The sequence below is a fragment of the Dunckerocampus dactyliophorus genome, chromosome 4 (assembly GCF_027744805.1).
Source record: "Dunckerocampus dactyliophorus isolate RoL2022-P2 chromosome 4, RoL_Ddac_1.1, whole genome shotgun sequence".
Taxonomy (NCBI): domain Eukaryota; kingdom Metazoa; phylum Chordata; class Actinopteri; order Syngnathiformes; family Syngnathidae; genus Dunckerocampus; species Dunckerocampus dactyliophorus.
The window spans coordinates 29,718,527-29,745,043 of NC_072822.1; the positions used below are offsets into that span (position 1 = coordinate 29,718,527).

Sequence of the window (26,517 nt, forward strand, 5' to 3'; positions counted from 1 at the left end):
CATCTACATGTGGCGCTGTAGACAGACACAGACAGGACCATGTGACACACCAAAACCATAGAAGAAGAAGCAACATATGGTATAATCCACTTGTCAACAAAGTGGGTTCACCTCTGCGGTTCACTTTGGACTGTACAACAACAAATACCAGGAGAATGTTGTTATCTTCGTACGATATGTTTATATGAGATTATGTTGGATTTTCGGCAGCAGTTCACAACCACTCACAGGCGGCGTTTGCAGATTTTTCCACTCTAGAAGCCGTTTTCAGAAACACTTGCCCTTACGTGCGTGACAATAATGGACTAGATTTTTTATAGCGCCTTTCAAGGTACCCAAAGCAGTTCACAGTGACATGAAGCCATTATTCATTCACTCCTCAGTCACAAACCAATTGTGGTTATCTACATCTGTAGTCACAGCTGCCCTGGAGTAGGATGACGGAAATGTGGCTGCCACCGATCAGCATCAGCCGATTTCTGTAAAAAAAACCCTACATGTGTGCTGTGTCGGGCAGGGTTGCCAACACCCTATCGACCCGACAAGGGACGCACTTTGTCCCGTATTCCTGCAAGAATCAAACGTAATCTGTAAAACCTCAAAGGCTTCCGTTTGACAGTTTGCCACAGGCTACGCCAATCGATGTGTGGTGTTTGATTACTCCCTTGTCAAACGTATCACCGTTGAACTTTTCTTGCATCTTTGTTCACACGCTTTGCCTAGCTGTCACTGCTAGCTAGAGTTATCCACTTTGCTTCTGGTCTTCGGACACCAAATGTGAATTTGTCTCTTGTTGCCATTCTACTAATTATGTCTTATCCTCAAAACACTGTTTGTGTGTTTAATGAACATAAACACATAGTGTGTCCAGCCTTATGATGGTGTTACTATCAAAGGGTTGTAAAATATTTGCTTCTGCTTTTATTATAACTGTCGACTGCAGACTTTTTGCCTTTATATAATGACAAATGACCACAAAATAGCATCAAGACAATGTCCACACTGTTTGAGTGGAGATCTGCTGGTATCTGGTAAATAAAGTAGTGTACAATTTAAATGTTGCCAATCATAAATAAAACACAAATACTTGACAACTATGAAAGTTAGACTAATATAAAATAAAAAAAATATTGAACAATGTATTTCCAGTGTATTCCAAAACATGTAACTAAAGGTTAAAAAAAAAAAAGACAATCCACCCAAAAGTAATTTTTTTTAATAATGACCTATTTGCCAGAGGCCCTTGGACTTGTCTAAGGCGGTGCTGGCCAACAGCACTTGTCATCAATAAATTGAAAAATGTACAGTTAATGCATGTGACTGGTATCGGCCCATCTCACTCATGGATTACCACCGTACATATGCAAATATGGAGCATACCATAGTTTGTTTTTCAGTCTTTATTTTCAAATTATTATTTCATGCTGCTTGCGCACGTTTTTCTTGCTTGTGAACTTAATTCCTGATATATAAAGTAGCCCTACAGATAGATAGATAGATAGATAGATAGACATGAGTCCTATCTATCTATCTATCCATCTATCCATCTATCTATCTATCTATCTGTGATCAATAATATCAAAGTAATATATAATACAGAATCTATTTAGGCATGTCTAGCTATGATATACTATCACTGTGATAGATAATATCATAGTCATATAAAGGTAGCCTTGCTAGCTATCTAGCTAGCGCCTGCTGACGTTTTGGCTGAATCATCTGCGCAGGCTCAGAGACGACATTTCCGGGTACGACATGTAATACAAATACGCTGACCTCCTCAATCGTCGGTAGAACATACGAAACCAATGATTCCCATATGCCCTGTTGTATCCTTCACCTATGGTAAGCCTCGCGACTATGTTAAGATTTTCAAATTCTACTTCTGTAGACACTATCGAAACAACTGTTTGCCGTCTCAGAGTTCCGCCTAGCTTGGTGCTAACAGTTAGCTTAGCGTAACCCTGTATGTTTGTCCTCCGCAGTGCCCAGCCGGCTTGGTGAAGATGCCAAAATGGCTACCGGCAATTACTTTGGATTTACACACGGCGCTGCCGCACAATATAGGTAAGGAATCCACCGGCGCTTACGTTGTGTCGCACAGCACACTGCATACTGTCTAGGTCGTCGCCGATTGTATGCTTTGCTACAGTAATACACCAGTGAAATGCTTTGCACTGCTGTTATTGTTCGAACGGGGGGAGGGGACAGTATCGCTCTGCTGCAGTTGTGAGGAGGCATTCAGAGTAATTACTCCACGCTGGAAGGCTGCTTGAATGGCCGTACTTGCCCCATTCACAGTGTGATATTAACTTTTAAGGTGGCACAATATTGTCTATAAGCAACATTGTTTTCCAAGATCACTACAGTATACATGTGATGGGCAATGGAAACCACATGCCGGGGCTACTAAACTACATCATGGAGAGCATACAAGACATATGCAGTTTACTTATGCCAGGGGTGTCAAACTCAATCACAGGGGCAAAACTCAACGCAGACTAATGTCCCAGGCCGAACACAACGACCACGATTGGATGAGCAAGGAAAAGGGAGGGGGAGCCACTGTATGCGAGATGAGATATTTGTTATTGTTATCATTATTTTGCCGTAGTTGTTCATTTCCATAGTGATTGTTGATGGATCTCCTCCTCATCCTGTCAACCGGCCAAAAACAAGGAGGCGACTCTCGCCCTTCTTGTAGAGGGCGTGGGTGTTGACGGACCAGTCCAGTTTGTTGTTAAGGTGAACACCCAGGAATTTGTAGCTGTCTACCAACTCTATGTCCACTCCCTGGATGTTCACCGGTGTGAAATGGGCAAAGTGTTTTATCATTTCAGCCTGTCATCCACACGGAAACAACGTACTGGCTGCCCTGAAACGGTAATTAAAAAAAAAAAAAATCGGCTTCCAGAGTGGGAAAAATCTGAAAACGCCAGCTCATCGTTTCCGTATAGCTGAGCAATCCGCTGCTGTTTTAGAACAATGACATCAGCGACCCGTCGCTGTCACATGACCAGAAGTGACAGCGATAATATCTGAGTATTTCTAGTGTCATGACTCACCGCAGTCGACATTCTCTAGATTTTTATGTATTTTTTATTTTATGCTCCCAAGATCACGCACATGTAATTCCACTTAGACGCAAGTCAAGACCAGCCTTGGAAAGCGGAAGACGACTGACTTAGGCGCATGCGTCCTTTCTTTTTCTACTGCATCTGTTCATGGCGCCGCATGTAGGTGTGCCTTGTTACATTACATCATTTTCACTCAGTGATCCGTTCCCATTTGGCTGCAGCTATTTACTAATCCGGGACAGTGTTGACGCAAAAAAAAAAATTTCAACCCGCCAAAACAAAATAGTCTCGGAAGCGTTCCCGTGTGGACAGGGCCTCAGTGGCTTAGTAGCCAACAAAAGCTGGTATCTTCCACCAAGGTTAGGGGTGAGCGGTCCTGCAAATTAGTGTGGTTCTCAGCATTGTTCTTGTGATGTTTTAAGTTACATTTTTTTCCTTGGGTCGTATTTCCCTTCTTGGGGGAAACAAAAACAAAAAAACTTTTTCAGGAGCATGCAGTTTGCTTTTTGCGTGATTTTAGCAATTTGAAAATATATCTGATTGGTGAAATTTCAATATTTGCTATTTTAGGAATATCCCATGGTATCCAACAGTGAATAAAGTCAGGGGATATCATTTGGTGATTTTACTGTGTTTTCTTGATGAAAGAAATCCAGTAATAAAAAACAATGTTTTCTGTCTCCCACACTAACACGAGCCCCTCTTCTTTCCTTCCAGTCAGCAGCCAACTGCCGGGGTGGCATACACCCATCCCACCACAGTGGCCAGTTATACCGTTCACCAAGCACCTGTGGCAGCTCACACTGTGGCAGCAGCCTATGCTCCCACAGCAGCCACCGTTGCTGTGGCGAGGCCAGCACCCGTTGCAGTAGCTGCTGCTGCTACTGCTGCAGCATATGGGGGATACCAGCCTGCTCATGCTGCTGCTGACTACGGCTATACTCAGCGTCAGCCGGAAGTTCCTCCGCCGCCGCCACCGGTCACCTCACAAAACTACCAGGTACCTAACTTAGGGCAAGCTTTCTTTTTTTAACCAGCAAGGTATGCTTGGATGGATGGCTGGATGGATGGTATTTGTACGTTGAAGAAAACTGTAGCTGCTGGTACGTGAACGAATCTGTGCCTTCTGTCTGTCTGACACTTTGTTTTATTTCATATTTGTTTATTGTTATTTTTATTGTTTAATTGTATTTGCTCTTTTTCTTTTGCTTGCAATGTCTACATGAATTATGGTTATTTACCATTTATGTTCATAAGGAAGTGAAGTAGGCCTCGCACATGCCCAGAATGTACAGTATCATGTTTGGTTTGGTTTGGTTTGGTTTAGTTTATTTGAACATGAAGGTTACAATGGAATACATCTCGTGAATCATTCTTTGACAGTTCCACATGTCCAAAAGGAGTAGGAAGAAGCAAAGCTTATTTAATCCTACCCCCCATCCATTCTACATCTAGTACAGTACATGTAGTTCACTTCCTGGATTCCATGTCATGTTTTCAGTGATAGTCAGGATAACACATAATAGATAACGGTGAGATGTAGTGACAACCACCACCGCAGTATGTTTTTTATTTTGTTACAGCACGTCCCCTCAATGTTTAAAACATCATTGACACGAATGAGCACAGCATCGAGCAGTGGACACGTGGGTTTATTCTTGATGAAGTTAGTATCTTTTGTTAAAATCAAATGACGGTGACTGGTTAATGTACGAAGGATCACATCGGCACCGAGCAGATGCGTAGAGTTGAAACAGCACTCGTCCACGGACAAAAACTTTTCTTTTGCGAGTTATTTGGATTTTAAACACAGTTGTTGTTCACAATGTATTATTATTTTTCATTGGAAAAATGAGGTGTGTTCCTGGGACACGTGGATAGTGAGTTTACTGCGTCCATTCAGATTTGAATGCTTTCAGGGACTCAGGACACGTACCTAGCAACATGACTAGAATATGTAAGATTCCCAATATTGAATAACAATTTTGAATGTGAATTTACTGGTAATACCACTCTGTTTTTCATCAAATGTGTGCATTCAAAGTTAGTAAAAGCCCATTATATTAAACAGTTTAGTTGTGAAGAACTATCATTATTTTTTCTGCTGTGTAGTCTTAATTTTTTCATTTAAATGTCTTGAAAAGGTCTTTTAAAAGTATTGAATTTGTTCCAAAAAAAATGTTGATACCCCGCGGTGAGAATACAGTGAATTGCTAGTTCATGTGTATTAATAAGGGAAATGGAAGAGCAAGATTCTGACTGAAAGCATTTTATTTTCAGGACTCCTACTCCTATGTACGGTCCACAGCTACTGCAGTAACATACGACAGCAAACAGTACTACCAGCAGCCAACTGCAAATCCCGCTGTGGCTGCTGCTCAGCCACAACCTACTGTAGCTGAGTCCTACTACCAAACAGGTATAAGTAAACACATGCATTCATTCAGCATCCTACATATGACATTGCTACTCATGATACAACGGTGCAGTAATCTTCTATTTGCACACGTAATAAAGAAGTGTCATTTAACACATGACTATATTGTATTTCTCACTGTGGAAATAAACCTACCATAAGATTATGGACTGTTCATGTCTTTGTAGCATGCACTACAAGTGTATCTTAAATCAACAGGGGATCAAATCTTTGTTTTTTTTTACCCCACTGTCTTCTAATTTTATGACGTCTCAAATATAAAGTACTGTATGTAGACCCACAAATGTCCACATTTTGTTTTACAGCCCCCAAACCAGGATATAGTCAGGGGGTCACATCATATACCCAGACTCAGCAGACCCGTCAGGTAACAGTGATAAAGCCAGCTGCTCCCAGCCCTGCAACATCATCTTTCTCCATTTATCCTGTAACCTCCACTGTCCAGCCTGTGGCTGCTGCAGCGTCTGTGGTCCCGACATATTCGCAGAGTCCAACTTACAGCACAAACGCTGTCACCTACTCTGGTAGGTTTCTACACTACATATTAACATTGATTTAACCAAAGACTAGTCCTTTTCTTTTACTTGTTTCCCTCTGTCACTTTTCTGTTTTCATGCTCTTGTTCTTGGGTGGGTTTTGTTTGGTTACTCAGATTTTCTGTCATATTTCCAACTGATGTTTTAGAAAATGATTATTTGCTGTTTGTGCGGTAACTTTATGTGCATGCATTGCCGATTTACCGCCATTGTTCAACTGCTCCATTTAATTAGGCTTCTTTCCTTGGCCCAGTGGATACATTGTTTTGGCATGCTTAGTGCAAGCCACTGGGTCGTCCTGCCAGCTGTGCAGGTAAAGTGGTTAAGCATTTCTCCAATGCCACTAGAGCTGCAACGATTAATCGATTACCCTTTTAATCGACAACTATTTTGGAAATCGATTAATCGACAGGGAACTGATTTCAGCCTCTCCAATGTGAATACTTTTTAGATTTCCTTCGTCATCCTTGAAAGCAGACCTATTTATATTTGTGTTTTAGCCAAAACATATCAGCTTTGACTTTGGGAAACATTGATGGGCATTCTTGCCTCTCTTCTGATATGTACAGTATGTTGCAGACCCAACCACTAACTGTAGGTGTTTGCTTAGTATGAATTTGGTCCATCGATGGCTAAACCGATTTCTCCATTAATTGAAACAACAAGCTTTGAGATTAATCGACTAGGAAAATGATCACGATTGTATTTTTGTGTTTTACTGAAGCTATTTACCAAACATATATATTTGTTATTATTTAATATTATTTTAACAGAATATTCAAGCGGCAACCTGGTGTTTGCACTTACTTGCTCCGTCACTTCAAATCTTCTATTTCTGAATAAAAAGGCAGAAATTAGAAGTGTGTTGTTTTGTTTTTTCGACCTGTTGTAATAGCATAAACTACTTATAGTATACTCACTTGTGTTCACATTGCTCCAAGGTTTAGGGCCGGATTGGAATAAAGTTGCCTGTCAAAGTTAATGCCCCATAGAGAGGCCCACCATCTCGCACTGATGTCATGTTATGTCGTACATGTATGCTGTATACTAGGGTGAATGGGATGTTTTCTGTAAAAAAAAAAAAAAAAAAAAGTTATGAATAATATGAAACTGTGATTGTCCACAATGCACCTACCCCATGTACCTATGTCAGGTGGGTCAGGTTCCAAATGAAAGATGACAATTTAATTGCAAATATCTTTTTTTCTAGGAACTTCATATTCAGGATATGAAGCAGCAGTATATTCAGCAGCCTCAAGTTACTACCAGCAACAGCAGCAGCACCAGAAACAGGCAGTCGCAGCTGCAACTGCTGCATGGACAGGGAACACTTTCACTAAGAAACCTCCCTTTCAGAATAAGCAGCTCCGACCAAAGCAGCCACCAAAACCACCCCAGATCCACTATTGTGATGTCTGTAAGATCAGCTGTGCTGGGCCCCAGGTGAGTTACATTGTACACTGCCAAATTATTAAACAGTAAACGGTATTTGTATACAGCAGTGCTCAAATAGTGGGACAGCTCCCCCATGGGGGGCATGGTGATATGTCAGGGGTTTTGTTATACTCCTAAAAAATTCTTTAAGGTTGGCAGGTCTGTTTTTATGCTTGAATGATGTTGGTGCCAGCATCTCATTGAGTTTGTGTGTACAAGAAAATATTACAGGTTCTCAATAGTATTTTAAATGGTGAGGGTGGTAACTGTAAACCACTGGTACACAGCATATCACAAAAGAGAGTACACCCCTCACATTTTAGGAACCAGTGACATGCAGTCAGGGGAGGCAAGTTAGGCAGGAGCCTCAAATAATACTAATAGAGATGTGCTGTTGATCAATTTGTGTTGTAGACTTACAAGGAGCACCTGGAAGGCCAGAAGCACAAGAAGAAGGAAGCAGCACTGAAGGTTTCGCAGAGCACTAACAGCAGCAGTGGTAGCAGTGCTGGGTTATTGGCCCGAAGTTCTCAAAATCAACTTCGCTGTGAGCTTTGCGATGTTTCATGCACTGGTGCAGATGCTTATGCTGCCCATATCCGTGGAGCCAAACATCAGAAGGTATGGGTAAAAATTAGTCCTGTCAAACCATTGCAACTTACAATTAGATTAGTCACAGGGCTGTTGTGGGTCATTCATTTTCAATCTATATTAATCGAGATTGTTGCAATCCACTCGGCAGTTGTCAGTCAAGTTTGTCCAAGGTAGACTTGCTAGGCTCCGACGTTGACGTGATGGTGGTTTGTCACTAGTGACACCTTAGACAAAGTGCTAATGGAATGCTAGTGGAATGTCAACAGATTTTAAATAAATTAAACAACATAATAAATTAAACAAACAAAAAAGATAGAAAAAACGTACGTCTCTTTAAACAAAATTGCACATAAAAATGACAAATTTCCGATGCAGAATCAGTGTCACTTCCGTTATTGTTTCAATATTGACCAAAACACTGAGAAATAACCTGTAAAATACAGTAGTACCTCGCATAACGTAAACCTCCTTTTACGTAAATTCCACTGAATGTAAAGAATTTACGTAAATTTTTTTGCATCGTATTAAGTAAGGAATTCCATATAACGTAAAGCGTCAAGTCCATGCAAGCGACAGAGGGACTAACAGAGCACACTTGGTGACGCCTTCTGGCTTCACGCTCTCATTAGCTGATTATCGGGGCACCGCCTACGCTCTTATCTCATTGGCTGACGTGTCCAAGTTTGTATGTGAGCTCCCCTCCTCATCGTAGTCGCCCTTTTAACTGTTTTGCACGCATTGAAATCTCTTCTTAATTTCATTACTTTTCTTTGTGTTCAAATTACCGTAGTGATGGGCCCTAAACCAAGTGGAAGTGGTAAGAAAAAAGGGAAAAGTTGTCGATCGAAACAAAACAGGAAGTTATCCACAAATTCTGACACTTCATGCTCTCATTGGCTGATTATCGGAGCACCGCCTACGCTCTCATTTCATTGGCTGACTAATCCAGCACGTCGGTGTGTTTATGAGAGACATGCTGCTCTGTTCCTCATTGTAGTCGCCCTTAAACTAGTTCGCACGCATTGAAATCTCTTTTTTAATTTGTTTACTTTTCTTTGTGTTAAAATTACCGGAGTCATGGGCCCTAAACCAAGTGTAAGTGAGAAGGAAAAAAAAGGGAAAAGTTGTCGATCGAAACAAAGCAGGAAATGATCCAGAAGTGTTACGATGGTATGCAATTAAGTGATGTTGCTAGACTATACGGCCGTTCCCCATCGACCATTATACATTATTTACCTTGTTTCATATTGGAATGTTACTCTACTATGTTTATGCTGTTTTGTTATATTTTCCCACCATATTTGGTGGACTTTATTTACATGTATTTTACACTTCGTATAACAAAGTCCCTATAACATAAAGGTTCTTGGAACGGATTATTTACGTTGTAGGTGCGTCTACTGTACTCTGAAGTTCAGATTGTGTGACGTCTGCTCATTTGCATACACTTTGTTGATTGACTTTTAGCAGTGTGTGTCAGGGTTTCTGCTACATGCAATCGATGGTGGCGCACCGCAACGGCAAAATAAAAGCTGCCTCACCTTAAAAATTAGTGCTGTTTTTTTTAACTTGGCAACAACCGGAATCGCCTGTCCGCTATGTTGGCATTTGAGAATATGTGACCAGATAAAAATATGTGACCCGAGGGACGCACTTTGTTCCTTTTTACCGTGAGAATGAGAAATAAAATGTAAAACGTTTCAGTCAATTGACGACAGCTTGTTGCAGATTGTCCCTTTCTATGCCAACGTGTGTGATCGGTCACATTTCCATCTCATTTGACTTTCTGGCATCTTTGTTTAAAATTATAGAGTTATTTTTTATTTATCATGCGGTTAATTGATTTATTGATTATTGTGACAGGCGTCCCATTTACTAATGCGCAGTGGTAACACCACTTGGACAAACTGCCCGAAATGCGTTGTCAGAGAGGTTTCAGGGATTTTGAGTCATTCTGTGCTGTGGATGGGTTAATTGTAGGGATGTCACGAGACAGTGAACTCACGAGACGATACACAAGATTGAGTCCACAAGGACAAGATGATATTTTAACATAAATTTTAAGAAAATTACAATAAAAAAGTATGACTGGATTCTTTCACTCTAAAGTTGTGGAATTGCCATTTGTGATATGTATTTCTCACAACACTTCTTATTGTCTGACATTTGCAGCATTTCTTGAAATGCTGGCTTTTTCACTGTATTAAAGAGCAGCATTTCTTTAGCAACGTATAAAACTGCACTCTCTGTGAATGCATACCATTTTGTGCTGTTCCATTTGTATTTACTTTGTCGATCAAATGTTTCAGTGATTGTTGACTGTTGGTGTGTAGTTTTTTCCTAGATGGGGAAACTGGGTCGGGTGGATATGTTTAGGTAGGCAAGTTCGTTTTGTTTGTGTTGCCACCACTTTCGAACAAATTCGGCAAACTGGCTTGTTCGAGTTGATGAGCTCACCTTGCTCATTGTTAATATTCTCACATGGCATTTGACTTTGCAATTATGTTTTTTCTTCCTAATTTCCACTACCTTGTACACTGGAAGGTCTCTTCAGCCTGTCTCTTCTTAGATTTCGCTGGATTGTGTTGGTTAAATGTGGCTAGCGATTTTCAAACTAATAAGGTTGGCTGTATCAAACTGAAACTTACTGATCACACCTGATGTTGATCTACCTAAACCAGGGTTTCTCAACTTATTTTTCTACAGGTTGTGAAGCTTCATACCAAACTTGGCAAGCCTATTCCCTCTACTGAACCCAGCATGGTGGCTCAGATATCATCCTCCAGCACAGCTGTCTCCAACAAAACCATCACGTCTACCTTGAACAACTCCTCTACCAGCAGCTCTCTGGGGGTGGTTTCCTCCTCCCCTGCTTCATCCAGCGCGTCCTACCTAAAACCTGTCAACCTAGTCAGCAGTGGCGTAATGGGTGTCAAGAACCCATTAGCCAGCAATTTGTCCCCTGGCAATGCTGCCACCGCTGGGAAGAAAATCAACACACCCAAGATCAATTTTGTTGGTTAGTACTAAAAGTCTCTCTGCTTTTGTTGAGGTATATATGGAACCAATAACAGGATAAATGCTAGTTGTTTTAGTAACATCAAATTTGATCAAAATGTCATTTCATTTTGGTGGTCTATTGATATGCCAAAGATTGCCCTGTGATTGACTGGCAACCGGTCCAAGGTGTACCCTGCCTCTCGCCCAAAATCAGCTGGGATAGGCTCCAGCATACTTGCAACCCTAGTGAGGATAAGTGGCATAGAAGATGGATGAATGGATATTGAAATCACAATCTTCCTATTCTCATTGCCAGCAGATCAAATGCTTTTTAAACGATTGCTGCTCCTAGCTCTTTACATTTGGTGCCTTTTGTAGATTGAATGGGAGGTAAGCTTCCCGAAGCTTGAAGCTAGATAATTGGCAGCTTACTAAACTGCAGGCGCTATACCCCAGCCATTTATTGTCCAATTTCTATTCCATGAATAATTACCAAATAAACTTCTTTGTAAAGAGAATTTAACAGAAGTAGCCATCCATTTTCTGTACCACTGGCCTAATGAGGGTCACAGGTAAGCTGGAGCCTATCCTAGCTGAATGATGACATTCATGCATACTGGACTGGTGTGAGTCTATCACAGGGCTTAACAAAAATGTATTATCAGTAAATACCTTTTTAAGTGTCTTGATGTGTGTTACTATACACATATTTGTCACTAGCACTGTTGATGTTGTATCATTTTAAATGACATGTTTTGAATGCAGGTGGAAATAAATTGCATACTACAGCAAAGCATGAAGAGGGCAAAGTGGAGAATCCCAAGATTGTTATGCCTGCCTCAGGTGCTCTGGATGCAAAAAACGAAGTTTCCGATACTCTGACCACATCAGCACTGGCTGCACTGCAGAGTGACGTCCAGCCTGTTGGCCATGACTACGTTGAGGAGGTCCGTCTCAGTCCAACTGTGCATGGACAGTTCTCAGTTCATTAAGAACAAATTACAACAGCTAATTTAACACGTGACTCTCATTTTTAGGTCCGAAATGATGAAGGCAAAGTAATCCGCTTCCATTGCAAGCTTTGTGAATGTAGTTTCAACGATCCCAATGCAAAGGAAATGCACCTGAAGGGACGTCGACATCGCCTGCAGTACAAGGTTTGATGTTTGTTTTTTTGTAATTCCTTGTAGTAGTCACTCCTAAATTTCCAAAATCCTACAGATTTCAAATTATATTAGTAATAAATGGCTCAGGTCCAAAACCCTAATCAGTACATATTTTGTTTTTCATTTTATTCCCCAAATGTTTTTTTCAACTTTAAAGCACAAGGATCTTCTTTTGCGCTCCTGGCTGTAGTTTTACTTTCAGATAACTAAAAATACTACAATACTTAAAGGGTGCATTTAATACGATTATATATAAATAAATAAGAAAATTATTATTCTCAGAACAGCACCTTCTATTATGGTTGCTGACAAGTTCACGCTTCCAAGCCAGATTCAAACGACCACACAACACCTCTACATGAATGTGAACATTTATTTATGTATTTTGGTTTAAAACTGTAGAAAAAGGTGAACCCGGACCTACAGGTAGAAGTGAAGCCAAGCATCCGAGCACGAAAGATTCAAGAAGAAAAGATGAGAAAACAGATGCAGAAAGAAGAATACTGGAGAAGACGAGAGGAAGAGGAACGTTGGCGAATGGAAATGAGGTGTGGTTGTTGTGATGACTTCTTAATTACAAGGAGATTTAGTATATAATAGACTAGACGTATAAACATGCACATTCTGCTGACTTTAGGTATGGGTAGCCATCAGCAGTTACAATGCAGATTAAAACACAAAATGCCTCTGTATCATGTCTAATCTCTACACAACAAAGCAGGGCTCCAGTTCAGCAAACATGAGTTAAAAAAAAAAAGCCCTTTGCCAAGAAAATGTGTGCCTGCCCGAATCTATCAACAAATGGGTTACGTCATTTAATTTGAACAATCTGTGACCTAATTTGTGAAAGGTTGCAATAGATAAATTAGGTTCTATTTTTCAGACGATATGAGGAGGGCATGTTCTGGAGACGTATGGAGGAAGAGCATCATTGGGATGACCGACGTCGTATACCAGAAGGAGGTTACCAACAGGGTCCCCCTGGTCCTCCAGGTCTACTTGGAGTTCGACCTGGCATCCCAGGTTTACAGCCTCAGGGTCCTATGGTAAGGCCATGTAATTGTAATTGCTGGTTTAAATGGGTTTGCTGTCAAACTAAGCTTACATTGGCTTGTAGTCTGTGGTAATACTAGTCATTGTTATTGCTGTTTGGCACAGTGTTCACTGCAGAACACAGCTCCACTAGCAAACCACTGAGGTTTTGTGAGTTGCCATGAGACATAAAAAACACTACTATGTCAGCTCTTCTGTACTACATTGGAGGAGATCAACACCACCTAATTGAATTAAATGTTTGTGCTCTGCAGCCCCCACGTCGTCCTGACTCTTCAGATGACCGCTATGTCATGACCAAGCATGCTTCCATCTACCCCTCAGAGGAAGAGCTGCAGTCTATTCAGAAAATTGTCTCCATCACAGAACGTGCTCTCAAGCTGGTCTCAGACATAATAACAGATGAGGACAAGGTCAAGGAAGAAGACAAAGAAAAGAAAGAACCATCTAAAGACAGGTGTGATGTCAATGACAGGTATGATCACAATGACTTTTTCTTCTTCACTACTTAAAACTTGCACAAAAGCACACTACAATCACTAACCATACTGCAAAAAAGGACAGTTAGGGTAGTCCATAATGCTGGATACAGGTGGTCCTCGGGCTAATCAGTGGTTCTCAATTATTTCCCGCTATGCGAATAAGAATAAATGAATACAGAACAGATCATGTCAGATTTGTTGTGAAAGAATACATAATGAATAGTACATAATAATAATTCCTAATACATAATAATGCCCTTCCTAGACTATGATGTAAGTCAAGTTTTGGTGTATCTTGGTGACGTTTTACCTAAATGAACTTCTCAGTTACTCACACTGTACACAGGACACATGGAAGAGATCAAATATAGTAATAAAACACAAAATAGAAGAATGAAATGGAACTGTAAAAAAAGAAAGAAACCAAAACACTAGCAACCTTTCCATGTCAGTAATAAGACCACTACACTGCTTAATTATTGTCACTGCCAGAGGATCTGTGACCTGGCACTTTACAGACATGACAGTTGAGTTTGCTGATGTTGTTTGTCAGACTAGCATGTTTTGTTTTTGCAGACTGTTGTTCCTCGTCAGCCTTACGTTGTCTGGGGTAGATGTTGCAATACCATCTTTGTCCGTAGTGATGGTCGCAACAGTCCAGTGTTAAGAGTAGTGTGGTTGTGCGTGAGCCGCACATAGTGTATCTTCCACGGCACACCATGCTGTAACTAGTTCTTGAGCAAGTCTCCTGTTTACGGACCAAAATTGAGTTTTTAATTCATTTAAAGGAACACATACTAAGGGTGTCATGAGACCAGGCAGATGTTTAAATACCATTTTTATCTTAATGATGCTTGTGAAAGTCCAGTGTTAAGAGTGGTGTGGCTTCGCGTGAGCCGCACATAGTGCATTCTTCCACGGAGCACCACTCTTGAAGTAGTTCTTGAGCAAAATTACGTTTTTAATTATTTTAAAGGTACACGTTCGTAAGCACGAAACGCCTCAGGATGCCGTAAAACGAGGACCACATGTATCTCGAACATACAAACACTCATAGTTAGGAAATTCACAGATGTGGTACATTTTCTAACAGTTGAAATCATGCGCAAAGCAAACGACAAACCAGGATGTTTTTTGTATTTCGTATCTTTGGCTGTATAATTCCCCAAAAATGATATATTTGTATGTATAATGTTCATGTTGTCATTATAATGATCACTTTCCTTTACATCTTCTTTTTGTAACACCCTAGATCCCTGAAGGGTGTGATGAGGGTGGGTGTCCTTGCAAAAGGTTTGCTTCTTCGTGGGGACAAGAATGTCAACTTAGTCCTGCTCTGCTCAGAGAAGCCCACCAAGAATCTCCTTACGCGTATTGTGGAGCTCCTCCCCAAACAATTAACAGTACTATGTTTTCTATTCTCATTTTATTGTTGTTATTTAGGTATTTTGTGGTGGCCACTTGTTGGCTCCCAGTTAAATTTAGTTTGCAATACATACCCTTACAACCATTTAATAGTTTTGGTCGTAAGGAATGTCAAAGGGGAAAATGAAGAAATATGACATGTATTATTATAACCATCCATTATTATTATAACCAGATGATCGAGAGATCTACATCACGTGTACTAGGTAAAAAAAACAAAACCTGCATCGTTCTGGTCAGAAGTTTACATCAATTTGGAGCCTTAATTTATTTCAACTGTTCTTTTTCTAAGGTGAAGTTATTAATATTTGTTTTTTAAACAAGAATTGGGTGCACAAATTGAGTGTTCTGTCATTTACACATGGTGAAAATAATACTTATAGGTTTACATATGTACTTACACTTCCAGCAATATTTGGTTAAATGTCAAGTTTCACCTCGACCAGAAACGTTTTGGAACCACCAACGAGCTTCAGATATAAGGCTTGTTACGGTAATTTAATTATTTAATTTAAGTTGAAGAACTTGGAGGTAGTCCTCTGCCATGATGCTTATCATGCAGTACACTTATACACAGTACACAAGTACACTTATGCAGTGCACTTCTACCACTTGCGGCAAAACAGCCCCAGAGCTTGATGCATCCGTCACCATGACTGACAGTTATTCTTTGTCTCATCTGATCATAAAACTCTTGTCCAGAAGGCATCTGGCATACCCATGGGGCAGCTGCAAAGTTCAGCGGACGGTGACTATTCTGTAGCGGGGACGTTTTGTTTGGCACCCTCTCATTCCATAGTTAAACTTCACTTTGCTGTAGACCAGTGGGTCCCATCCATTTTCTATGCCGCTTCTCCTCATTAGGGTCGCTGGGGCATCCTGGAGCCTAATCCCAGCTGACTTCGGGCGACAGGCGGGGTACAGGTGGGGGACTGGTCGCCAGCCAATCACAGGGCACATATAGACAACCATTCACACTCACATTCACACCTATGGACAATTTAGAGTCACCAATTAACCTAACATGCATGTTTTTGGAATGGGAGGACACCACAGTACCCGGAGAAAACGCGCGCACGGGGAGAACATGCAAACTCCATACAGAAAGGGAGAATCGAACCCAGGTCTTCCCGATCTCCAGACAGTGACTGTGTGGCCAACATGCTAACCGCTAGACCACCGTGCGGACCAGTGGGTCACAAATTGAATGAATACTAAAAACAGCAGGAAGGAGACAGAACATGAAGTTCTTCATTGCAGTTTGTACATTTGGTTTGGTAGCGCTCACTCCATCCACTAATTCTAAGTAATGGAAAAGTCCAAAGAACCAAGAAAAATCTTTTATGCTGCCAATGACACACAATCAACTGCACTCAATCTTAATCACTAAGGAGAAGATAATAGGGCTTGGTCAAGTTAAAAAAAAAACATTATGGGACCCTCAGCAGCACTTATAAGATTTAGGTAACTGTGCGCATTTGAGCCAGTATGTTTTCATTCTGTCCTTTTTGTAAATGAGAGAAAATCCAAAAATTCACTCAAAATTGTGCACCCATAGCTTTTGTGTGCTATCATTCCAGCCTAGAAAAAGAACTGTTCGTATAAATAATTTGTAGTCCAAAGTTAATAAGATATTCAGGACCTTAATGCATACATTTCCAGTTACCTGTGCATTTCTGACTGGTACTGTCCGTACCTACTATGCAGCTGATCGAAACAACTTTGGCTTCTTAACTGTGCCATTTTCAGCTCACAATATGTAGTTGTTTTGATTATTTTACTTATTTGCTTTCATCTTTCTAGATAGTAACGCCGGAAAAATATGATATTAAAGGCTCTATCCAAGAAGCAGCCATCATTCTTACATCCTGCACAGAGCCAAAGATGCAAGTGACCATCACTTTGACTTCACCTGTCATCAGGGAGGAGAATGGCCTGGATGGAGGTTGGGAATGCCATCACAGCATATGTTACTACTCCTTGTCTGTACCACTGTCCTATGCAGTCATTTCCAGTTGGTTGGTTGACAGCAGGAATTTTGTGCTGCTGGCACGCTACAAAATGATCATAAAAGTATTGCGTTAACCTGTTCGTTTGTTTAATATGAAATAATGGGCTTCTAAAATCAGCGATGGAGCTCCTTCTTTCATACATTATTGGTATAAAATATTATTTAAAAAACACAAAGAATGTTTTTTTTAATTGAAACTTTCAAATGAAGATGAAATTTCAATTGCGACCTCTTTAGACTTGTGTTCCCTTTTCAACTTCTCCTGTTACGTACGCTGTAGAGATCAATTGGAATGTAAAGTGATAAAGTGCCAGCAGTATTGCACTTAGTCTTTTTGCTCTTTAACTCTTCTCAGATGCTATCCTTTTCTAGCAAAGCATGGTCAGTGTTTGCATTGTGATAAGTCTTATTTATTCCCTGGAGAAATTCTGTTTTGTTTCCTGTGTTCTCAGGGATTCTGTCTACATTTTCTAGTTGATCTGGAAGACATGCGTTATGCCCATTTTTAGAAACTTATAGTCCAGGATTTTCTCAAGGAAATCAACTTTTAGTCAAATCGGACTGTTGTACAAAGATATCAGGGTTGTTGTTTGGCCACCCAAGCTGTGCTCAAATCAACATTTGACTCACAGCAGCAGAATCCCCGCATAGCAAAGGAACGTATTTTTCCACAGGAAACAAAGACTATTTTTGTGTACTGGTGAACAGTTAACCATGCTGCCTCTCTTGATCCAAAGTGCTCCCCTGAGTAGATAGACATCTTTTTCAACTGAAAATGTGGCCACCAGCAATGTCAGATTCACACACAAAAGCTTTTTACAATGTGTCAATGGGAAGATTAGGATCAATATCTTTTTATTTTTTTATTTTCATTTTTTAAATGAATCATGAATTTTTGAATTGACAATAGCCAGAAGCCATAAGTAATAAAATAAAATAAATTTCTGGAAATAGACGTATTTATTTTCCTTAGGGGAGTATTGTTGAGGCTAAGGTATGAAGGCTTTGATTGATGGTGAATGTCAGTGAATTGTTGGTTGGTTGGACCAGAGTACAGCCTTTGACATACATTGAATGTCGATGTCTTATTCCAACCTACTGATGCTGGGTATGCATGCAGTGATATTCTAACCTTTTGATTGCTGCTAGTTTTATTCTCTCCTTTAGCACTCTTTGCTACTGCATTTTTGTATTTCATAGTGTTTACATGTCCAGCACAATGACCAGTTTAACCTATTTGACTAAAAGAAAAGAATGTGTTCATTACTTTGTTTAGTATGGCCCAACAGCTCCGGAAGGATTTTTGACCAAGGTTTTCCCACATCCCAAAAATGTTGCCACACCTACCATTGCCATGGGGCTTTTTATCAGGTCGCTGTCTTAAGTCTTGGCCTTCCTCCCCCCACCTGTAAAACACATCTGTCATCCAGACAGTCATCCAGATAGAATGACAAAGTAAAGAAAACAACACATCTATTACCTGATAAAAAGGTAATTGAAAACGTGGGTCAGCCTAAATCAGTGCTTTCTAAATAGAGCAGTCCAAAGATCAACTCATCCAAATGATTTCCCAAATATGACTTAACTAGCTATCAGTGTTAATGTTAAGGTTTGTGCAGTCAGATTTAGAATGCTGACTTGTTGAAGAAAAGGAGTGTTGCTTTGTAAAGACTCATTGGTATGTGTGGCAACATGTTTGTTCTTTGCCAGCCTTGCTGACCTGGTCAAACACCCATTCCCTATCAGCATTTTGACACTTCAAATTCATTTTTAGATGTAACCTTGGGTATGGTGAAAGACCCAGCGGACGTCTTGGACAGGCAAAAATGCCTTGACGCTCTGGCTGCTCTGCGCCACGCTAAGTGGTTCCAGGTTCGGAACATCATTTTACTTTATTATTGTAGCCTTATGCGATGCATTATTTGTTTAGCTTGTTTCACACATTTTAACCTTCTAATACTGAAGAAAATGTGCACAATTTTAAGTCCAAACAAAATTATGCTTTCACAAGAATATTTCACATGGAGTCATCATCTGGAAATTGGCATCATCATATTTCCTTTTCAATGACGTATGCACTGCGTTATAGTAGACAATTCCATAAGGCTGCACGATAACTTGAAGACAATTTTTTTTTTTTTTTTATTCCACACGAATGAAATGGGGATTGAGAGAAAAAAGGAAAATCTGACTAATTTCCTGTGATAGCGCTGTGCAAAATCACAGGTAAAATATTGCAGATTTCCTGGGCTCCTTCAGTCCCTGTTTTTTCCTCTCAGGTGGATCTTGTACTTTAAAATTGAAATACATGTTTGTGGAATCCTGGATAAACCTTGGGTCAGGGTTTAGAAGGTGACAAGAAAAGTCCTCCTTTCTTGTTCATCCTGCAAACTTTGTACTCCCTTACTAACTGAGGTACAAGACTACTGGGAATGGCAGCTGATGGCAAATTTTAATGGCTCATTAACGCCTTAAACCATACTCAAGCTTCCATTATGCACAGTAGTTTTTGGACCTCGAAGAACTGATTTACTATCAACATCTCCCACATGTTTAGCACATAAATCTAACTTTATTGCATCACAAGGCTAGAGCCAATGGACTCCAGTCGTGTGTGATCATCATTCGAATACTACGAGACCTCTGTCAGCGAGTCCCGACGTGGTCACCCTTCCCAGGATGGGTGAGTATCCCCTCACAATGGTCATGAAACTGACGCATATAACTTAGGAGTTTGTACTCAAACAATGGTTAAATCACGGGCCATTCATTTGTGCTGTGACTCCTTTTTCTTATCTTATCTATTTGTGCCAAAATAAATATTGTAATAATAAATATTGCAATAAAAACTAAATCTAAAGCCAAATAAATGAAATATCAATTTCAATTTTAAATGTCTTAAACTTATCATTAATTAAATTAAAATCTAAGTTCTTTTATTGACACTTTATTTAGTGACCAAATAATTTATTTACTTATTTATTTTGATGTAATGTTTTAAAAAATGTTAGTTTATTTTGGAATTACCGAGATGAGCAAATCTTGCTGAAAGTATCATACAGTGATTTGTCGGCCATATACAGTGACTGCACTTGACAAGCATGTGCTCTACTGATCTGTCCTTTTAGTATTTGACTAAAAACAATGGGTATGACTCAGCACTCCATTTATTAATGACAAGGAGTGGCACGAGACGATACACGAGATTGTGTCTACAAGACGAGACAAGATTTTAACTTTACTTTGAAGAAAAATACAATGAAAAAAATATGCTGAAATGTAATTTAATATCTATGGTGTTACACTCTTCTGCACTCTGTGTGTATGCTACCAGCCCCGCCCCTGACAAAGAGACTGTATGACTGACAGAAAGGCTCGCTCAGTTCATGCCGTGACAAACGTGCCAAGGTTCTGAAACCAATGCAGAAAGTGAACTGTCTTCCTGCCTGTTTGGAGGCGGGAGATGAGGACAACACACATGCACATGGCAATATATCAAGGCGGGCAAAATTATGAAGTTCATTTTCATTTGTGTGATTAATTAATTTATTATCATCCCAGTCCTAGTGCCCATAATATATATTTTTTTCTGAATGAGACATTTTTTAGTTTTTCACAAGATCTTGTGACACCCGTATTAATGACTGGTTACTATAACCAGACTGTCTGCTGTCAAACCTGTTAGCAGTGATGCAAAACTGGAGTATGTTGGAAATTTAAGCTTTGCTGACTTTCCACTCCTCAGGCCATGGAGCTGCTTGTGGAAAAGGCCATCAGCAGTGCGGCGGCCCCGCTCAGCCCAGGTGATGCACTGAGGCGTGTCTTTGAATGTATTTCATCTGGGATTTTGCTCTCTGGTAAGATTATTTTACCTTTTGCCATGACTCCATCGCTATACTGTTAATGAAATCCAGTTGGGATACTGTACATTTCATTAGTTGCTGACAATGTTGAGATTTTGTGTTGGGTCAATGCTGTGAGGACCATTTCTCAGTGTTTTTGTTCTTTAATATTTGTTTATTAATTACTTATTCCTCAACAAATTACACAGTGCGAAAATCCCAACTGTCACTTTCTCCCACATTTTTATCAAATAAACAATCACCGCCATTACAGTTTTTCGGGGGAAAAGACTCACTCCAAATTACATTTTTTAATTTAAAAAATGGTTAGCATATGTTACCAACAGTTGGTACAAAGAATTACAAATTGTTGCACATTTTTGTTCGACCAAAAAAGGTTCTGTGGTTGTTCATGGCTGTCACTCGCAGCTGTCTGGTATTGACTTGCATGTCCGTTTGTGTAGACACACACACACAAACAACAGCACTCTCAGAGAGATGATGAACAATTGGCAGTCATTTTTTTTATGATGGGCTGTACTGTAATCCCTCGTTTATCGCAGTTAATTGGTTTCAGACCCAACTGTGATAAGTGAATTTCCGCAAAGTAGGATTCGTTAAGTATAAATGGAATATTTTCATACTTAGAGCATAGAAAACCTGTTTATGACCTTCAAAATACACTTTTTAACATCATTAGAGCCCTCTTGACATGAAACACCCCATAGTCACCTCTACCCTCCTGTTATACCCAATATAGTAGACATTCATTGTCCAGCTGAAAAGCTCTCCACGAATATGGCAGATGTGATGCAGATGTGTATGAACATAAATTCCCTTAAGAACAGACTCATAAGTGGATTATTTGTCCTTACAGGTGGGCCTGGACTGATGGATCCATGTGAAAAGAACGCTGTAGACACCCTAGCACCAATGGGAGAGCAGCAGAGAGAGGATATAACCTTAAGTGCCCAAGTACAAGCTTCTTTTTTTTCTTGTGTCTTTGTGCTATTAGGAAACGTGTACTTGTGTATGTAATGTGGATCCAACTTTGCAAGTTTCAAACACTCCTCACAGCACCATTAGTTTCACAAGCAGAAAATGATGCAAAAGTAATTACAAATGACAAATGAAAGGATAACTCAACATTTAACATCAATTTTCCCTTTAATTTTCCCTTTATGTAACTCTCTTTACAAACAACCAGAGAGGAGGGGTTGACTTTTTTTTGGAACTGACTTTTGCAGAGAGGGAGGAGAAGAGATTATGCTTGGAGGGCAATCCCTTTTTTCCTGCTTCATCCATAATCCATAAACTGATAAAAAAAAAAACTTTATCATTGCCCCGAAGAGGCGACAGTGGATAAGGAGGGAACTACATGTCATGTGACAGCTCTTGGTTGACATTGGATGTTGTAACATGGGTTACACAAGATTCCGTTTTGGCCACGTAATGCAAGATGGAACTGCCCACTGTTCAAAGTCCAAGTGCATCTCAACATACAGTGGTACCTCAGTTAACGTCCGCCTCGGTTAGCGTGTTTTTCGGTTAACAACCACAATTTCTAAAATTGCGCCTTGGCTTGCGTTCGCCCGCTTGTTTGGTGTCCAAAATGCCGTCTTTTTTTTATGCAGCCATCTTAGATTACGCGCACAAGACGAAATCTTGCAATGCATGTATCAGAGTTGTACAGAGATACACGACGTAACAAACACATTGACCTCACGGTGGACGCATATGCCAGAATGCAACCGAGACGCATGCTAGTCCTGAACCCACTGTCAGGCTGATCGTTTACATTGGACATTGAACGTGTGCTGTACAGGCTATTCAGGTGGAGGTGCAAAATAAAGGTTCGGCATTATGACTATAAGGAAAACTGTTGTCTATTCTCAATGAAAATTAACCAGAAAAGCGATCCCCAGTGACATAAAATTATACTCAAATCCTCAGAACTTACAGCTGCTTCAAATTGGAAAATATTTCAGGAAAATGGGTTTCTCCTAGTGCTGGTAATTTTATAAATAGAATGTTTTGGCTTAAACGATATATTCCAAGGATAAAAATAACAACAAACTCTTGAAATTAAGGACATAAAATTGGCCTCAGATATCACCAGATTGCAGGAAATGAGGTCCAATTTTAAACAAATTTTCTGGGGGAGGGCCCCCACACCCTCTGCTCCATTTCCCCCCCCCCTTTACATCCGCCCCTGCTTACTGTAGCATGTTCGCAGCATCCACAGTCAAGCATAGCATACGTGCCTCTTGTCATCAGACAAGAGGCATCCTCGCAGGTGCACTTCCACAATGTCATGAAACGGCAAGGTATTGATATTTAGTTTTTTACATTTTTTCAAGTTGTGGATGCAACAGAATAATGTGTTTATTTTGTGTTGTTTTGTTAATTGATGGTTTTGTGTTGTTCCCCCACCCGACAAACCTAGGTAAAAGTGATGTTAAATGTTCCGTTGGCCAGTCATTCGTAATTATTTTTGCATAATTTTCTGCATATAAAACTGTAGTTATTGTCTATAAAATATGTTTTGCGTGAACATTTTTGGGTGCCTAAAACATATTAATTGGATTTACATTATTTTCTAAGGGAAAATTTGCTTTGTTAGAGTCTGCTTTGGCTTTAGTCAAACCTTCTGGAACGGATTAATGATGTAAACAAAGGCACTACTGAATTTAATTAAAATGTGGTGCAAAAGTTATTTTATTTCACAAGTTCAGTTCTAATAAAGAGACCGATTTTAGGCTCGGGAAATTGATGCATTTCCTTTTTTGATTCAGTACTTGACAATATTGAACCTTTTGCCATTTTGTCGCATTTTTGTGAGGTCCTCAATTTGGTGTTTTAATTGGCTGTAAGATACAGTGATCAATCTTAACAAATACATTCCTGAAATATTTCACTCTGTCTAGTACACTTACAGAATATGAATTTCACTTTTTGAATTGGACTCAATAAAAAAATATTCATTAAATAATACAAGTAATTTAAAAAATGTAGAAGTAATGAAAGAAAATCCGTCTACATTTCAAGGCTATTGTAATTGATTGTGACACACCTGTACTGTATAGTACATCATGTGTGGAACAGGGGAGACAGTGGTGCTGTCATTTTAGTGGTGCTTCTCTATGATAGACAATTGAATAGTTAACTGTGCCAGATTGACAGTGGACATAATATGAAAATGCATCTTCGTCTTTGCTGTCATGTTGCTGCATGGCATCTTGTAAAATCATATTTCTGTGTGTCTACAGTTTGCTCTGAGGCTGTTGGCATTCCGTCACATCCATAAAATTTTGGGTATGGACCCTCTGCCGCAGGCTAACCCTCGCTTCAGCGTGAACAGTAGCCGCAAGCGTCGCCATGACAACAGCGATGGGGCAGACAGCTTTGAGGGTGAAGGTAAAAAGGATAAGAAGGATTATGATGTTTTATAAGTGTCGCTGACAACCTGTAAAAAATAAATAAATAAAAAATACTTAGATGTATTTCCAACGGGGTCCACCAGTGTGTGCGCGTGCTGGTTGCTCCAGGTATAAGTTCTTTTGTTTTGTTTTGAAGCTATAGATGCATACATGTTATTGCAGCCTCACGTGTTAAACCAACCTCTGTATTGTTTTTAGATTTCTTATGGCTGAGTTCTAACTATACAATAGATAGTGTTTTTTTATTATTTTTACCCTAGGTAGTTAAATTATTGCATTTTGTGATGTTGTCGAGTATTGGTGGCATTGGCTTCTGCTGCTGCTGCTTTCCTTAGACACGGTGGAGAAAGGCAAGCAGTGATCAATGTCTTTATTCATCTGTATAGTAGCATTCCAGGGTGGACAGTCTTTTGCTGTTGTGACACTTTCATCTGGTCAGTTTGCACCTCAGAATTGTTCTCTTTGACTTGGAATCTCCTGTAATAAAGGCAGGTGATGTTTAATGATTTAGTTTTGTCTGTGCTCTGCTATACTCATTGAGGTAACCCAGCTGTGTAAGTAGTGAACTTGTCAGCCAATAATGTCCTTTTATGTTCTGAAATATATTCATTCAAATGACATTGCTTGTATAATCTTAAATAGAAAGTGTTGAATTGTGGAAAGCATGGCTGTATTGATGATTGCATCCTGTTTTGTTTTGCTGCTGACTGGGGAAACCTGCCCGTTTATCTGGTCTAGGTGCTACTTTTAGTCCTGGAAATAACACAACTCCTGCTTGGGAATGGGAAGGGTTTGCTCTTCAATCAGATGTGTTGAAATGTATCCTGCCACGCAATTCTAGTAGCAGAATAAACTAACTCCCAGATTGAAGAGCTGTGTGCTTCTTGAGTGGATTCTGTCATGAAATTTTTCTCTGCTTGCTGAATAAAACGACCGAAAATTGTAAAATGCACATTTACAATGAACAAGTGGTGCGCAGTCAAGGCCAAGCAAAGCCTTCTCTGCTGGCCTAAACATTGGAAGCACAGACATACATTCACAATTTCCATTATTAGGGCCCTATGATTTCTGTGTCATAAGCAATCTTTTTGTTGAGCATGGAAGCAGACATAATGTGAATGAAATGGAGTCATCGTGAGGAGAACGAACGTTTTGTGTGGGGGAATATTTCTCCGTCGGACTGCTCAATCATGGCGAAATATCATCACAAACTAGCTGGCCTGCTCCCGAACTAAACCTGTCAAGACGGCGACCTGAAACACACTCTTCCAGAGTGTGAATGGAAGCTAGCGAGGTTGGCTTAGTTTAGCAGAGAATGCTAGTGTGTGTGTGTGTGTGTGTGTGTGTGTGTGTGTGTGTGTGTGTGTGTGTCTTTTAACACTTGTTAATGCAAACGAGCGTTTTCAGATGCCCGCAGACATTGTGCAAGTTCTGAGTGAAATAAGGAAGAGAGGCACATTTATTCTTATCTTAACCGTCAAGACATTCTCAACACACAGCACACTTCAGGCCTTCAAAATAAGAGCAGTTTATTGAGGATTTTGTGTGCAGAGGCAAACCTCCCATTAGAAAAGTCGGCCAAACTACATCTTTTTTTGGAAAGGGTCTGTACATCTGTTGCTGATAAACTGGGCAAAATTGGCCAATGATGTATTGCATCAATAAATGTAAGGATTTTTGCATTGAATTAGTGGCCATTTTATTTATTATCACAACAGCACACACGCTATACTGTTTAAAAATAAGTGTATAAAAATAAAATGAATTTAATAAAAATGGAGGAAAAAAAACAATTGGGGGGGGGGGCTGTTTTCATCGGGCCCTACGTTGTAGTATTTGGTCCATGAAATGTTAATTTATTCCCAACAATATAATTTTGTATATAGTAGGATGTTTCTTGGCTGCACTGCTTCCAGAAGTTGTGTGTTTGTGTTAAATGATTTTTGTTCAGTCAGATTTCATCTTCCATGTGCTGCCAATCTGATCTAATCTGATATGCCCAGGGCCTTCAGAAGCATGA

At 39.9% G+C, this 26,517-nt stretch overlaps 1 protein-coding gene across 3 annotated transcripts; it reads left to right on the forward strand.

Annotated features, from left to right (window-relative positions):
- The first annotated feature begins 1,716 nt into the window (after positions 1–1,716).
- On the forward strand, positions 1,717–25,367 carry zfr (zinc finger RNA binding protein). 3 transcript variants are annotated; one of them, XM_054773522.1, is made up of 21 exons: positions 1,717–1,845; positions 1,986–2,067; positions 3,795–4,077; positions 5,358–5,496; positions 5,820–5,881; positions 5,960–6,038; positions 7,261–7,493; positions 7,899–8,105; positions 10,785–11,097; positions 11,844–12,025; positions 12,116–12,235; positions 12,647–12,792; positions 13,128–13,290; positions 13,552–13,772; positions 15,032–15,182; positions 17,008–17,149; positions 18,990–19,087; positions 19,803–19,898; positions 20,961–21,072; positions 21,935–22,032; positions 24,327–25,367. In XM_054773522.1, the coding sequence occupies exons 1-21, from the start codon at positions 1,809–1,811 to the stop codon at positions 24,507–24,509; spliced, it is 3,147 nt and encodes a 1,048-aa protein (XP_054629497.1). In that variant the 5' UTR covers positions 1,717–1,808; the 3' UTR covers positions 24,510–25,367. The 3 variants fall into 3 exon arrangements, 2 of the variants coding, with proteins under 2 accessions (XP_054629497.1, XP_054629496.1); XM_054773521.1 differs by having other exon boundaries at positions 5,820–6,038; XR_008570063.1 differs by lacking the exons at positions 18,990–19,087; positions 21,935–22,032; positions 24,327–25,367 and having other exon boundaries at positions 5,820–6,038; positions 20,961–20,997.
- The last annotated feature ends 1,150 nt before the right edge of the window (positions 25,368–26,517 follow it).

Excerpts from the sequence above, each read along its gene's own strand:
- zfr (XM_054773521.1), top strand. The coding sequence starts at position 1,809 with ATGATTCCCATATGCCCTGTTGTATCCTTCACCTATG. Across the intron at positions 13,773-15,031 it reads AGGTGTGATGTCAATGACAG|ATCCCTGAAGGGTGTGATGA; the intron begins GTATGATCACAA and ends GTAACACCCTAG. Across the intron at positions 15,183-17,007 it reads TCCTCCCCAAACAATTAACA|ATAGTAACGCCGGAAAAATA; the intron begins GTACTATGTTTT and ends TCATCTTTCTAG.